Source organism: Paramormyrops kingsleyae, chromosome 10 (genome assembly GCF_048594095.1).
Source record: "Paramormyrops kingsleyae isolate MSU_618 chromosome 10, PKINGS_0.4, whole genome shotgun sequence".
Lineage (NCBI taxonomy): Eukaryota > Metazoa > Chordata > Actinopteri > Osteoglossiformes > Mormyridae > Paramormyrops > Paramormyrops kingsleyae.
In genome coordinates, this window is record NC_132806.1 from 12,307,136 (window position 1) to 12,320,142 (window position 13,007).

The 13,007-nt window shown below is 51.7% G+C and overlaps 1 protein-coding gene across 4 annotated transcripts in view; it reads left to right on the top strand.

The window, feature by feature from the left end:
• The window catches only part of enox2 (ecto-NOX disulfide-thiol exchanger 2), a 162,276-nt gene that overhangs the window by 142,762 nt on the left and 6,507 nt on the right, over nucleotides 1-13,007 (top strand). For all 4 annotated transcript variants that reach the window (XM_072717311.1, XM_023794877.2, XM_023794878.2 and 1 more), the window contains 6 exons: nucleotides 2,804-2,910; nucleotides 5,334-5,448; nucleotides 7,640-7,833; nucleotides 9,535-9,675; nucleotides 11,717-11,773; nucleotides 12,509-12,614. In XM_072717311.1, coding sequence (XP_072573412.1) covers nucleotides 2,804-2,910; nucleotides 5,334-5,448; nucleotides 7,640-7,833; nucleotides 9,535-9,675; nucleotides 11,717-11,773; nucleotides 12,509-12,614 — 720 coding nt within the window. The remainder of the gene's footprint in view (nucleotides 1-2,803; nucleotides 2,911-5,333; nucleotides 5,449-7,639; nucleotides 7,834-9,534; nucleotides 9,676-11,716; nucleotides 11,774-12,508; nucleotides 12,615-13,007) is intronic.

Sequence of the window (13,007 nt, forward strand, 5' to 3'; positions counted from 1 at the left end):
CGCTTACACTCTGTACTGTATATACTCAGGGCATATCTGGTTAGACTCTATACTGTATATACTCAGGGAAGATCTGCTTAGACTCTATGCTGTATGTACTCAGGGTAGATCTACTTACTCTGTACCTTATATACTCAGAGTAGATCTGCTTAGACTCTGTATTGTATCTACTCAGAGTTGTTCTGCTTAAATTCTATACTTTATATCCTCAGAGTGGATCTGCATTGAATTTTGCTTAGATCAGGGGTCTCAAACTCCAGTCCTGGAGGGCCAGAGCCCTACACAGTTTTTGGTTCACCCTCATTTAACACACCTGATTCAACTTCTGTACTAATTACCACACAGCTCTTCAGCTGAATCATTTGTGGTGGAAGGGGGAAAGAAGCTACACAGGGCTCCGGCCCCACAGGACTGGAGTTTGAGACCCCTGGCTTAGATGCTTACAATATACACACACACACACACACACACACTTGGAGTAGACTTGTTTAGACTCTATATATACTAGGAGTAGACTTGCTTAGACTCTATATATACTAGGAATGGATCTGCTTAGACTCTACATATACTCAGAGTACATTTGTTCAGGCTCATTAAATCCTCAGGATCAGAGTAGATGTACCGTGACTCTGTATATGCTCAAGGTAAATTTTCTTATATAGTTTTATATACTTAGGTTCAGAGCAGGTCTGCTGAGACTCAGAACATGTCCACTCAGATTAACAACCTAGAAACAGCTCGCTGTGTGACATGTGTCGTGACTGGGATTATGGTTTTTCCCATAGAAATGAATGGATGGTACCCATTTAGATAGGAAGACTAACTTTGTGTGTGTGTGGTGTGTGTATTTGTGTGTCTGTCTGTCTGTTGGGTGTGTGTGTGTTGGGGGATGTGTGTGTGTGTTGGGGTGTGTGTGTTGGGGGATGTGTGTGTGTGTTGGGGTGTGTGTGTGTGTTGGGGGATGTGTGTGTTTGGGTGTGTGTGTGTGTGTGTGTTGGGGGGTGTGTGTCTGTGTTCGGGGATGTGTGTGTGTGTTTGGGTGTGTGTGTGTGTTGGGGTGTGTGTGTGTTGGGGGATGTGTGTGTGTTGGTGTGTGTGTGTGTGTTGGGGGATGTGTGTGTTTGGGTGTGTGTGCGTGTGTGTGTGTGTTGGGGGATGTGTGTGTGTGTGTGTTGGGGGATGTGTGTGTGTGTGTGTTGGGGGGTGTGCGTGTGTGTATGTTGGGGGATGTGTGTGTGTGTGTGTGTTGGGGGATGTGTGTGTGTGTGTGTGTTGGGGGATGTGTGTGTGTGTGTGTGTTGGGGATGTGTGTGCGTGTCAGTGCTGTGTTTGGGTTCCCAGGGCTGCCTTTCGCCACCACTTGGCACTGTGGGTTCACCTACAAAGCGTCCTGGTGATCTGTGTGTGACTCATGAATGTTTTATTCATGAGGCCGTGCTCCCCACTCAGGTCACCCACAAGAGCCTGTTTTTCTGTGGCACAGGACTAAAATGGCAAGGAGCATCTCTCCTTCTTGCCGCCTGTCTCCCTCCAGCCTCTCAGCCCACCCCACGCCCCCACCTGCCTCCGGCACCCAGATTTCAGGTGTCGCCACAGTGAAATGGCAGTGATATTCATGAGGAAAGCAAACACATCCCGTTTGGTTTTTTGCATCCAGGCACACAAGTCCATCTGCGCATGTTTGGGTTGGATTGGGGTATCCTTTTTTCGGGGAGGGGGGGGGGGGGGGGGGGGGTAAAGCGCAGCACGGGGTGTCAGAGGTGCATTGTAGACAGACTTAATGCTGCACAGAGGAAGCGCTCTCGCTTCGGTCTGCCCAGACATTCCCAGCACAAAAGCCACAGCTTCCCAGCATTTAAAACAGCCCTGATCTGTCCTCTGTCTTCCCTGTTCCCTGGGGATAATTCATCATTCATTTAGAATTAAAAACAAGCACGAAAAAATATTTATACTTGTGCTTTCAGGAGCGGAGGGATTATTCATATTGTGTGTGTGTGGGGGGGGGGGGGGTTGTATTAATGAGATGTCATTAAAGATGTCTGTCTTTTTAATCCGTCCTGTGTGCAGTAATAAGGACAGCCAGTCCTGGAGGTGCTAAAATCCGCTTGACTTCCTGTGTAAATCTCTCACTTAAATCTCTCCAGCATTACTTAATTAGGGATATTTTTACTTATTCAGGTGCTTAGCAGACACAGTTAACCAAATCAATTAAGCTTAAACATTGTAAACGCTGCCTCCCTATCGCCGCCTGTTATTTTACCTGAGTTCGGGTTACATTGATGAAACTTAGCCACAGCGTCCCCCTGAGAGGGCTGTGAATGTAAAGGGTAATTCTGCGTTGGTAGGCTGGCTGTGTGTATCATGCTATGGGGGGGTTACTGCAGCACCTCACATTAACGTGAAAGAGCCAGGGGCACTGTGGAGAGGAAGTGACGGGTGTGTCGTCACAGAGGAACGTGGGGTGGCCAAGGGTGCGTGGCGGGGTGGGGGGGGGGGGATAGCCAGCCTGGTTCTCTTGTGGCACACACCACGTGGCCCGTTTTGGGTGCACTGCAGCGGCCCTCACCTTCGAGGGCGGGGCAAACCCACCCACTCCTAAAAACCGGTCTGCTCCGCCCTCGAGGCTGATCTGGTAGCCAAACAGAGCACAGCACTGTGCTTTAAGAGGGGAGAGGAGTGACAGACGCAAGCCTGAGACTGCCTTCCTGCCTGATTCCACTTTTTTACCCCCTTCTGCCTCTTCCCGCTGGCCCCCCCCCTCTGGACGGTACAAACTGGCGCCGCCCCCCTACTCCCGCCACAGTTGAGCAGATTGTCTCTGTATTCCGCGCTGCTTCCAAACAAAGAGCATGGGACCATTTCTCCAAAGCCCAGCGCAAGAACCTGGACATGTGGCGCAAGCAGGCAGAGGTTGGTATCACTGCTCGCTCTCGCCCCCCCCCCCCCCTCTTTCTTTCTCTCTCCCCCTGCCTCTCTCCCCATCTTCTCTCTCTATCTCTGGCACTTCCTTTTGATATGTTAAAATGTTCTGTCTTCCTCTGTAAAAATGGATTTGTTGATTGTTGTGAGCCTCTCTGCATCCAACTCTATCCTCATGCTCCACCCCGCACCTTCCCTGCCCTCCCCCATTTTCTCTGGGTCCCATCCCTTCTCTTTTTGATAGAGCATTAATTAGAATTTAAACGGGTATTTAAGGTGAGCTGTGCTGTGGGGGGCTCAGGCTCAGTTTGGGGGTGGGGGAGTCGTTCCCGATACAGATGTCCAGAGCCATTGACAGGAAAGGTAATGGTGGAGGTGTCGACTGTGCCCACTTTCCTTCAGGCGCCCCCACAGTGCCCCTCCTCCACAAAAGCATCTCGGATCTCCAGCACCGTGAGGCTCTCTCCTGGCTGGAGGGCCATCCATCTTGAGAGGGAAAATTCTGATTAGCTAATGAATCTTGACAGCATTGGTTTATACTATTTTTTTTCTTTCTATCACACAAATATCAAACTAATTATGCCAAACACTTTTTTTTGGAGGATATTCGGATTTAACGCGTGTTGTCGTTCTAATGGCAATCAGTCTGATCCATCTCTTCTTGCTCTCGGTTTTGGCGTAATTAGCATCCTAATCTCCATCTCATGGTGTGATAAAGACCCCGATTGGAAGGGTATGGCTGCTGCGGCTGAAGCGTGCTGCACAAATCACAGCATCGCTGGTTACCAGCTCCTTGGCTTCCAGCTTGAAAAGCTGCCAGGTGTTAAGGCCGGCTTTTCTGCCTCCGAGCTATGGCTGCGTGCCCCACACCCCAGCACCGACTCACAGCTTTTCCCTTTGCTGACTCACCAGTACAACCTAAATAAGACCCCTAGAGACTCCACATCCACATCACATCTGCTGAGGCCAGTGACATGTGTTCCAAGATCTTCCAGCACAGTAAATATCCCCAATCTGTCCATTGTACCAGCTCACCCAGTAGGGAGGAGCATTTGGGGCTGGGGCTCACACCCCCCCCCCCCCCCCATCATTAAGGTACCAATCATGTCAATCTAGGCTGTCAACGAATATTTTTGTCTAGCAGCAGGAAGGCCTAGCTAGTCAGCGGCCGTTTGTATGAGCAGAGTGCTTTACTCTGCTTTTTGTGGTCTTTGGCACTCCCACGAAACATCTGCGGCTTACCTTTCTCACAACTAACATGAGAGATCCCCTCTTTCCAATCGATTTTGTTTCATTCTGAGCCATGTGGTACTCTCACGCCTGACCTTAGGAGATATGCCAGTGAGCAGAGGATGGAGCAGAAATCAGCACATCCCTCAGACTGAAGTCCTTCACAACTGTCCCACACACACACACACACACACACAGCCCAGTTATCACTGGGGCTGCCACTCACCTGTTCCAAGATCTGGCCGCATCCGCTCGCCAGCTCCCCCTGCAGGCACTCCAGGTGTCAGTGGCACTGCGCAGTCTGCTGACAGAAGGTAAGGTGTGGCGTTTAGACCTGCAGCTCACGCGGAGAAGCGCAGTGGCCGTTTTGCCGGTGGTAGCATCTGCTCAGTGACAGATTCCTGGGTAAGTCCGCTCTCTCGCTCGCTCGCTCGCTCACTCCAGGGTGTCCACCTAGCTGTGGTAAGTAGTATCACCAAAGCCGAGGTCCCCTGCAGGCTGGGAGACGTGGTACGCCTCGGGACAGGGAGCCCTCTCCATCAGAATGAAACAAACACGCATCCCACCCCTTCTAGCGAACGTCTGCTTTGACAAGCTCTTTAGCGGCCGTTTTATACCCTCAGCTAAGAGGAGGGAGCAGCTGCCTTCACCAGTATAGCTTTCTGCAGTGATCTCCCCACCCCTGGGCAGATAGACCCGATGCTGCGAGATTCCGGGCAGATGGCGGTATTTACATGGAGCCTCTTTGTTGTTGCCATGGGAAACGCTTCTCCACCCCACCTCGAGGTCTTTACACTCCATTAAATGGAGAACGGCCTCCCCTCCCCTCTCCTCAAACCTCCGTTTGCGTTTCTGCTCCGACATCTGTTCCCATCTGTGTAAAACAGCTTACAGTGCCCCCTACGGGCAGCGGGGAGATTGGACAAAACAAGTGCAGACTGGAAGCATTCTTAGGGCCCTTTGTGCTACAAAGGCCAGAGCTGGTCTGCATCTGTCTTTCAGAGTATGAATGCTCTACTCCTCAGCCATCACGTTGTCCGTTGTCTTGTAGTGTTACAGGTAGAATCCAGATGTTTGGCCCTCTGATGTTAGAATGGGAAGCAGAACTCCACAGCCACCAGAGACAGCCTGGTTTGTGCCTGTATGTTCATCTTCTCCCGCTGCCTTCCTTTTGCCTCCTGCAGGAGATTCGCAACATCCACAACGAGGAGTTGATGGGAATCCGGCGAGAGGAGGAGATGGAGATGTCAGATGATGACATGGAGGATGTTCCGGAGTGCAAGGACTCTGATGACTCTGGTACAGCGCCTAGCTCCCGACCCCCCACTTTCCCGACATTGGTATCTGAATATGACACACACCCACACATAGTACATGTTCCTCAGAACTGCTGCGACAAACAAGTGATGAGCCCACCACGCATGACAGAGTGCCTCCTGAGAAATCACTTAGTTCATCTTTTTCCCCCACAGGATATGTAAAGTTCACCATATATTGGAGATGTTTCCAATTAACTGGCTTTGCAGCGGTTTCCTTTGCCCTGATTTGCAGAATCACTCACTGTACACGAATGACTTGGAGTAAATCATGAGTATCTTCTAAGAATGTCTAATTAGCTCCCTCTCTGGCGTTTCTTCCTCATTGATTTAATCACACTGGGCTAACCATGTTATGCGGTAATGTCATCCGCTAGGAGGTATTGTCCATATGAGGTGTCCTCTTATTCTTGTTGAGTTATCAAATAGTTTGACAAGCAAATTTGTCATCCGTAACACCTAAGAGCCATCTATAGAGCGGTACTGTCCTCGATTCACCCTTGGAGTGGAGTTGTCTGTGAGTTATCAATAGGAAGATGCTGACCAAGAGTCATCAGTTGAGAGGGGTAATTTATGAGTCATTTATGGAGAGGTGTTGTCCATGAGTCAACTATAGCCAGGTGTTGACCAGGAGTCTTCAGTCGAGAGGTGTTATGTATGAGTCTTCTATGGAGAGGTGTTGTCCAGGAATCACCTGTCAAAAGCTGTTGTCTGTAGGGAGGTGTTGTCTATAGGCAGATGTTGTCCATGAATCATTATCTAACTGTGTTTACATTACTGTCCCATAAGTTGATTTATTTGGAATACAATGAAATAGCTCTCTAATTGTGTGCTGATGGCTAGCTTTTTCCCAACATGTAAATGTTGAGTGTGCGTGAGTGTGTGGCTCCTCCACCATGGAGAACACCCTCCCTGCAGCACGTTTCTGCGCTGGGGCTCGGAGTCACCCCAGGTGATGGTGACGACTGCTGTCACAGAGCCAATCTCGCCTCCGTTTCCTTTCTAACAGGCCTTTAGCGATCCTCCAGGTCTTCAAGTCTGCCAGCGCTCCTTGTTAATATGGAAATGCCATGCAAATTAAATCATTAGTTTACCAGACTTTGGTTCCCGCTCTATTTCATTTGCAACCGCTATAACGATAATCAAGCATTTGAGGAAACGGTGTACCGGCAGCCGATAACATCAGCTGGAGCGCGCAGGTGCCGTGCGGCGACATAAATATTTATCTTAGCGGGTATTTTACACCTGCTGGCTTTTATCTCGACTTCGGTAAGCGGCGGCCTTGTTTTCAAAGCCTCTGTTCCCCTTTACCGCCTCGTCGGCTAAACGCGGCTCCGCTTAGACCTGTGAGGCAGCCCGCTCAGCGCGGCACGACGCGGCAGAGTCACTGGGATAGATATGGAAGCCTCCTTAATGGTCACGGCGCCACTGTCTGAAAATGTTGTGCAGGTCCCCCTACAATAGAACAGCACGCCATTTCCCCGAGGAGAGGCTCCTCAGTAAAGTAGGCCCGTGTCGCATTTGCTGGATGGACCTTTGGGGGCCGGATACAGGACCAGACCAATCGTTACTTAACGTCCTGGCGCTGTTCCACCCGCTGTGGCCGCCTGGTGCGGGAGGCGGGCGTGGTGAAATAACATGCTGCTATAGAGTTCTAATTACACACATTCAGTAACGATTTGGCTGGCACCATGAACCGAACAGAGTTTTTAAATAGTTTCTTTATTTAAGCTCAGTTAATTAGGCTAATGCGTATGCCTGTCGAAAACCAGACCTTATAACCTCACGAAGACTGGAGAGAAGCTTATTTTTAGAGCGTATTCCACTGATTTTCAGTTAAATACAGTGTTTGTTTATATTTGTTTGTTGTTGAAGTCTGTTGTGATCACATGTCATTGTTTAGTCCCCTGCTCTGTCTGTCTGCTACTCCTCTTGCCCTAAACATCCCCGTGTCTCGGCTGATTGTCAGTTCGGCAGGGTTCAATGACGTGAGTAAAGAAAGTCAGGAACAGACAGTTTACAGTAATGAAGATACAGCCAAAAGATGAACATGTTCAGCTGAAAGTGTACTTATGTTACTGCTGGGGCTGCCTGGACTGTGACAGGCTGCTGTCCCATCTCACCTGTCAGCCTCCCTTCTCCTTCTCTCCCTCCCTTGCCCCTTGGCCCGGCAGGCCCCGCAGCCCAGGTTGAGGCCCTCAAGGAGGAGAACGACAGCCTGCGGTGCCAGCTAGATGCCTACAGGAATGAGGTGGAGCTGCTGAAGCAGGAGCAGGGCAAGGCGTCGGTGGCGCCGCGGGGCGAGGAGGAGGCCACACGCCAACAGCAGCTCAGCTTCCTGCAACAGGCCCTGCAGGGCATGCAGAAGGTACCGTGGCGCCCCCTGCAGTCCGGACACTGCCTCTGCAACCCTGTCGCCCGTGGCAACCTCATCATGTCCTGTTTGGTCCCCTCTGTCACTGCAGTCCCCCTTGATCCTGCAGTCATTCATGTTCATGCCACCACCACCCTCGCCATCTCAAGTCTGCAGTCTAGCATGTGGCGCAGACCTGAAAACGCCAGTCATGCTCCATTAGCCCCATTTTGTGTTGACAGAATGTCAGAAGAGGCCAAATCTCTGACATGTGGGCCGCAGGGCAGGGAGGTGCCGCCCCCTTCAGGCGGTTTCATCGCGCGGCCTGTTGGTCTTTTGTATGGATGTCGGTTTATGTGCCTTTGAGTAACTGAGTAGGAGGCATTGTGGGGGGTAGGTGGTGGTTAAAGGGTGACTGGCGAGAGAGATGTTGATCTGCCTGTTATCCTTGCAGATCTGCTCTAGCCCCCCCAAACACCTGACGTAGTGGCCCGTTACCATGGAAATAGGCGTCTAACTCAGCCCGACGAGGCATTCAGCAGGGCGAAGCAGAGGGCAGCATGACTGGCATGGATGGGGGGTGGGGGCGCTCATGGCTTCATTAACCCAGCGCCGCAGGGGCGCGTGTGCTGGCTGTCACCGTCACCCCCGGAATAACCCTGTCCTTTGGCTTCATTTGCCCAATTAGTTGATGTGTAATTGGACCAATTAGTTATTTGTTGCGTGTAGTTCTGCAGATTACAGGCCCTAGAAAATCTTTGTTGTACATAATTATTGGGGGGGATAAAAGTAACTAGCAAAAAGGTGACTAATAATGCATCGCTGTCCAAAACGCCACGGTATGCCTGGGAGAGGCCTGCCCCTAGTGAGGCAAGGCTCTTGGGCTGCTGAGTGCCCTGCCTCCTGCTGGAAGGATGCTGTCAGATCTCGCTCCGCCGCTCACAGCCTGCTGCCGCCGGATTTTGTCTTTCTACTGGCAGCTGTGCGATGGAGCCAGATGCTCGGCAAGGCAGCGAGTGATTTATTCATGCGGGGCACGGCTTAAATAGCAGTGAAAAGGTGAGCCAAGCAGGTAGCTGTGTCTGGAATAGATAAGGGCTCTTTGTGTATTTGATGTTGCGCCGCGCCGAAGCTCACGCCCCAGATAGTGGCAGATAAACATCAGCGAGACGCTCTCGTAATGATGCCGCCGCCGGCCGTGTGGTCCGGCTGCCCCCTCACGCGTCTGTCAGGCTGAAATTGCGGGAAACGGGGCCCCGCTGCAGACGTGCCGGGCCAGGCAGGAATCCTCATCTCCCAGGAAGCATGGGCTTTCGAAAGCCGCTGTGGCCCTGCAATTAACGATTTGATGTTACCCAACAAGAGCCAATAAATTCACAGGCGCGATGTGGGTTAAGCGGGCACTGACTGACAGCACATGTGGGATTAAAGGTCGTCATCCTTCCATCAGGCCTTGTCAACTCCTTTATCAGTGCCGTGGCCCAGTCCTCACAGGTTGATGGGGGCGCTGTGATTGGGTGTCATAGTTCAAGACCCTGGGAATCAGGCAGGCCTGGGGTGTGGGTACAAAGCAGTATGTCTGAAACAACATCAGAAGCTGATGAGCAAATCATTATTCATTCCCTGGAGGTTTGGGGGGGATGTGGTGTTGAGAATTGTGTGTTCATTCAGTTACCGGCACACTCTCTCTCTCTCTCTGTCTCTCTCTTTCTGTAGCAACTGCTGAAGCTGCGTGAGGAGCTGAAGCTGAAGGAGACTGAGCTGGAGAGGAGCAGTGATGAGAAGCAGAAGCTGGAGGGCCAGGTGAAGAGCCTGCAGGAACGTACACTACCCTTCCCCCCGGCACAGTCGCACAGGGTCAGTATCACAGAGACCCCCCCACCCCCACCTGCATTTCCGTAGCTTGTCCTATTATTGTGCTATAGAGCTGACTTGATGGTTTGTTTTGACATCACCCTGCCCTGACAGAATGCGAGAGGCAGCTTTCAGCCATCGCAGGACCACGTGCAGCCACACACACACACACACACACACATGCACAAGCACACCTGCAGGCCCGTCAGCTGAAGGAGGGCAGGCGGGGCTCTGTTCGCGCTCACTTCAAAGTCACACTAATTCCTGCATGTTGTCAGGCATCCTTGCCACGTCTCCCCGTTTCCAGACGAGTCATTATTTTTAGATTACACAGGAGGGCAGGAAGCAGAAACCAGCTGGATCGCAGGGTCCTTCTGATCCACCACACCCGGGGGGGTGTCGTCCGCTGGTATTCCCGGAAGGACGTTGCCCCCGGGTGCCTCTGCTGAGGTTCCCCGCTTCGCCAGCTACCTGAAAGGCCAAACGGTCTTACTGTAAATCACATTTCAGCGATGGAATGAGCTTGAGCAGAACCTGAGCACTAATGGTGATGGTCGCTGCCGCGTCTGGCGTGTCCCTGCCCTGCAGCCCGGATGGTCATCGCACCAAAGACAGGGCTGGGAGGAGGGAGCCTGCAGCCGGAGAGTGCTTCTTGGCCCAGGGGATGGATTGGCCGTGTCTGATTTGTGCACTAATTAAAATGAAATTAGCTCCAAACGAGCTCAGCAGCTCTGACAATATTTCAGAAATAAATCCTCAGATAGTAGGAAGCCGGTCTACTGGAAGCCATTGATTATTCACTACAGCTCCTCCCTTAGTAAGATTTAATGACGTGGCCCCCTTCACCCTTCCTTAGGTCTCATTCCCCCCGCACCTCCTCCCAGTGAAGCAGGTTCTTGTAATGCTGTCCATTGCCATTGGGGGCGCTTGGCCTGTTGCCACACCCCCACCCACCCCTGGGTCTTTCATGAGACAGGCTTCTTGCAGCTGCAGCAGACGCTAATAAAAACTAATGGTGTCTTGGCGTGACCCTGCTTCGCCCCCCGGCCAGATCCGGTCGCTTCCCATCATCTCCGTTTGGCCGCCATCTCCCCCCATCTAGCAGGAGGGGCTGTGTTTTTTCGCTGCAGCTTCGTGTTGACAGAAGAAATTCTGGTCTGAGATAACACTACTTAATTGAGGAGCTGAGAGGCTGTGCTCTAGGGGGGCCCGGGGGGGAAAGGGGGGGGGGGGCAGGGGGCACAGGCTTAGTGGGGGTGGGGGATGGGGCAGGCTTAGTGTGGGGGGGGGTGCGGAGGCTGGCTCAGGGAGCACAGCCTATGGCTGTATGCATGTGGACATGACAAGGGCTATATAATATATATATATATATATATATATATATATATATATATATATATATATATATATATGTGTGTGTGTGTGTGTGTGTGTGTGTGTGTGCATGTGCTTGTCTGCTCATTAAAAGAAGGGAGAGTCCCATCAGACAGAGCTGTGTGTGTGACAGGGACATCATGCCCCCCAGCCTTTGCCCCTGTTAAAAGTACAGCCTATTACAAGCCATTAGCCATTCATGTCTGGCCTATCATTTTCTGTTAGCTGTTTGCACCCGGCCAATCACGATTTGTTAGCTGTCTGCATCCAGCCCATCACGAGCCATTAGTCGTCCTTGCCCAGCCTATCATGAGCCGTTAGTCGTCCGCGCTTCGTGTGAGTCGTGCTTGCTCTCAGTTATTTCTGGCCTCAGCGTCACTCGTCACCTATGATGAATCAGGAGATGGTTTGTCAGTGATTGCCCCCCCTCCCCATCCCCAAGGACTGCTGCTGTCTAAATATCGGGAAGAACACGTATCGTCTTGGGTCTGATGTGTTTGTCATAAGTGTGTTTATTAATGCTCTTGGGAATCTGAATGCCTGATTGTGTTGATCTGTTGTTCGCAATTTTTGTATGCGTGTTCGTGTGTACATGCGTGTGTGCACGTATGTGTGTGAGTGTGTATGTGGGCATGAATGACTGTCCTCACTACTTTTTTTTCATCTGCAGGTAGAAACAGCTGAACGAGATGACAGAGGCAGTGAGGAGAGGGACAATCAATCCAGTGTAAGTGTGAACGCGTGTGTGTGTGTGTGTGCGTACGCTGTCCTCCTTCATTACTGACCTGTGAGGCCAGACAAGGGCCCTAGGCAGACCTAAGATAAATCATGGCTCCGGAGATGGGGGGTGACAGCGTGAAGCTCTGCAGGAAGCCCCTCCCACCAGCCCATCCACAGAGCACTTCACAGGGTCTTTCGGCCAAATCCAGCTGTTTTTGAAGTGAATGAGGTTGTCCGCAGCAGGAGTGCCCCCCGCCCCTAACGGCAGCACACAGCGCTTTCGTTAGCCCCACCCTGCCTGCCTTCAGCCGCATTCCACCAATGGCTCTCTCCTCACAATTCCCTTTTATACCTGTCCGTATGTGTAATTCACCCCCTCACTGCGCGTCTCCTTTAATCTCCTGTTACTTCCCTCCATGTGGTCTGTCAGTCGTCGTTCCCTCCCCCCCCAGCCTGCCTGGACCATGCCAGCCGGCCAAACCATAAGCTGCTGCTTCTGGTCCTCACTGCTGTTTGTCTTCCCTGCGGCTGTACGAATACGATACCGGTCATTTCCTGACCTCCCGCTGTAAGTGAGAGGGAAGCGGGATTGGCTGGCGAGTGCAGAGGCATGCACGCTGGGGGGTGTGCACACTCTGCTCCTCTGAGCGGTAGTTATCAGACGTGTGCATGCGCACGTGAGCATTTGTCTGGCTCTCAGGAGGACGTGACGTCCCTCCATGTCTCTTTGGCGTCCCCGCAGGAAGCAGCTACGACGGCAGTGGTCTCCTGCAGCCAGGAGAAGGAGAATCTTCCAGAGAAGGGACCCCCCAGCCCTGTCAAGTCAGAGAGAGAGGCTCTGCTAGTCGGTAAGTAGCTCTACATACCAGACCGGTCCACCAGCAACAAATTTTTGGATTTCGTCATGCTGCTGAAATATAATGGCATGCGATAAAACACACAAACGCACTAGAATGTCACCCCTTCATAAATACACTCACCCTCCTGTGCTGTTTCATATGTGTTAATTGCTTTGCAAAATAAGTCCTTCATCGCCTCTAAGTCCCCACAATTGTATTTTGGCCCTCTTTCCTCACTGGCACTCGATCATCGTCCTTCCCCACCTCCCCCCACCCCAGGAGGCAGTCTCTCTCTCACACAGACACACACACACACAGACACACACACACACACACACACACACGACAGACGCAAACACAGACTCAGCTTCATCTGATGGATTTCCTCTTCCTGTGATGGGC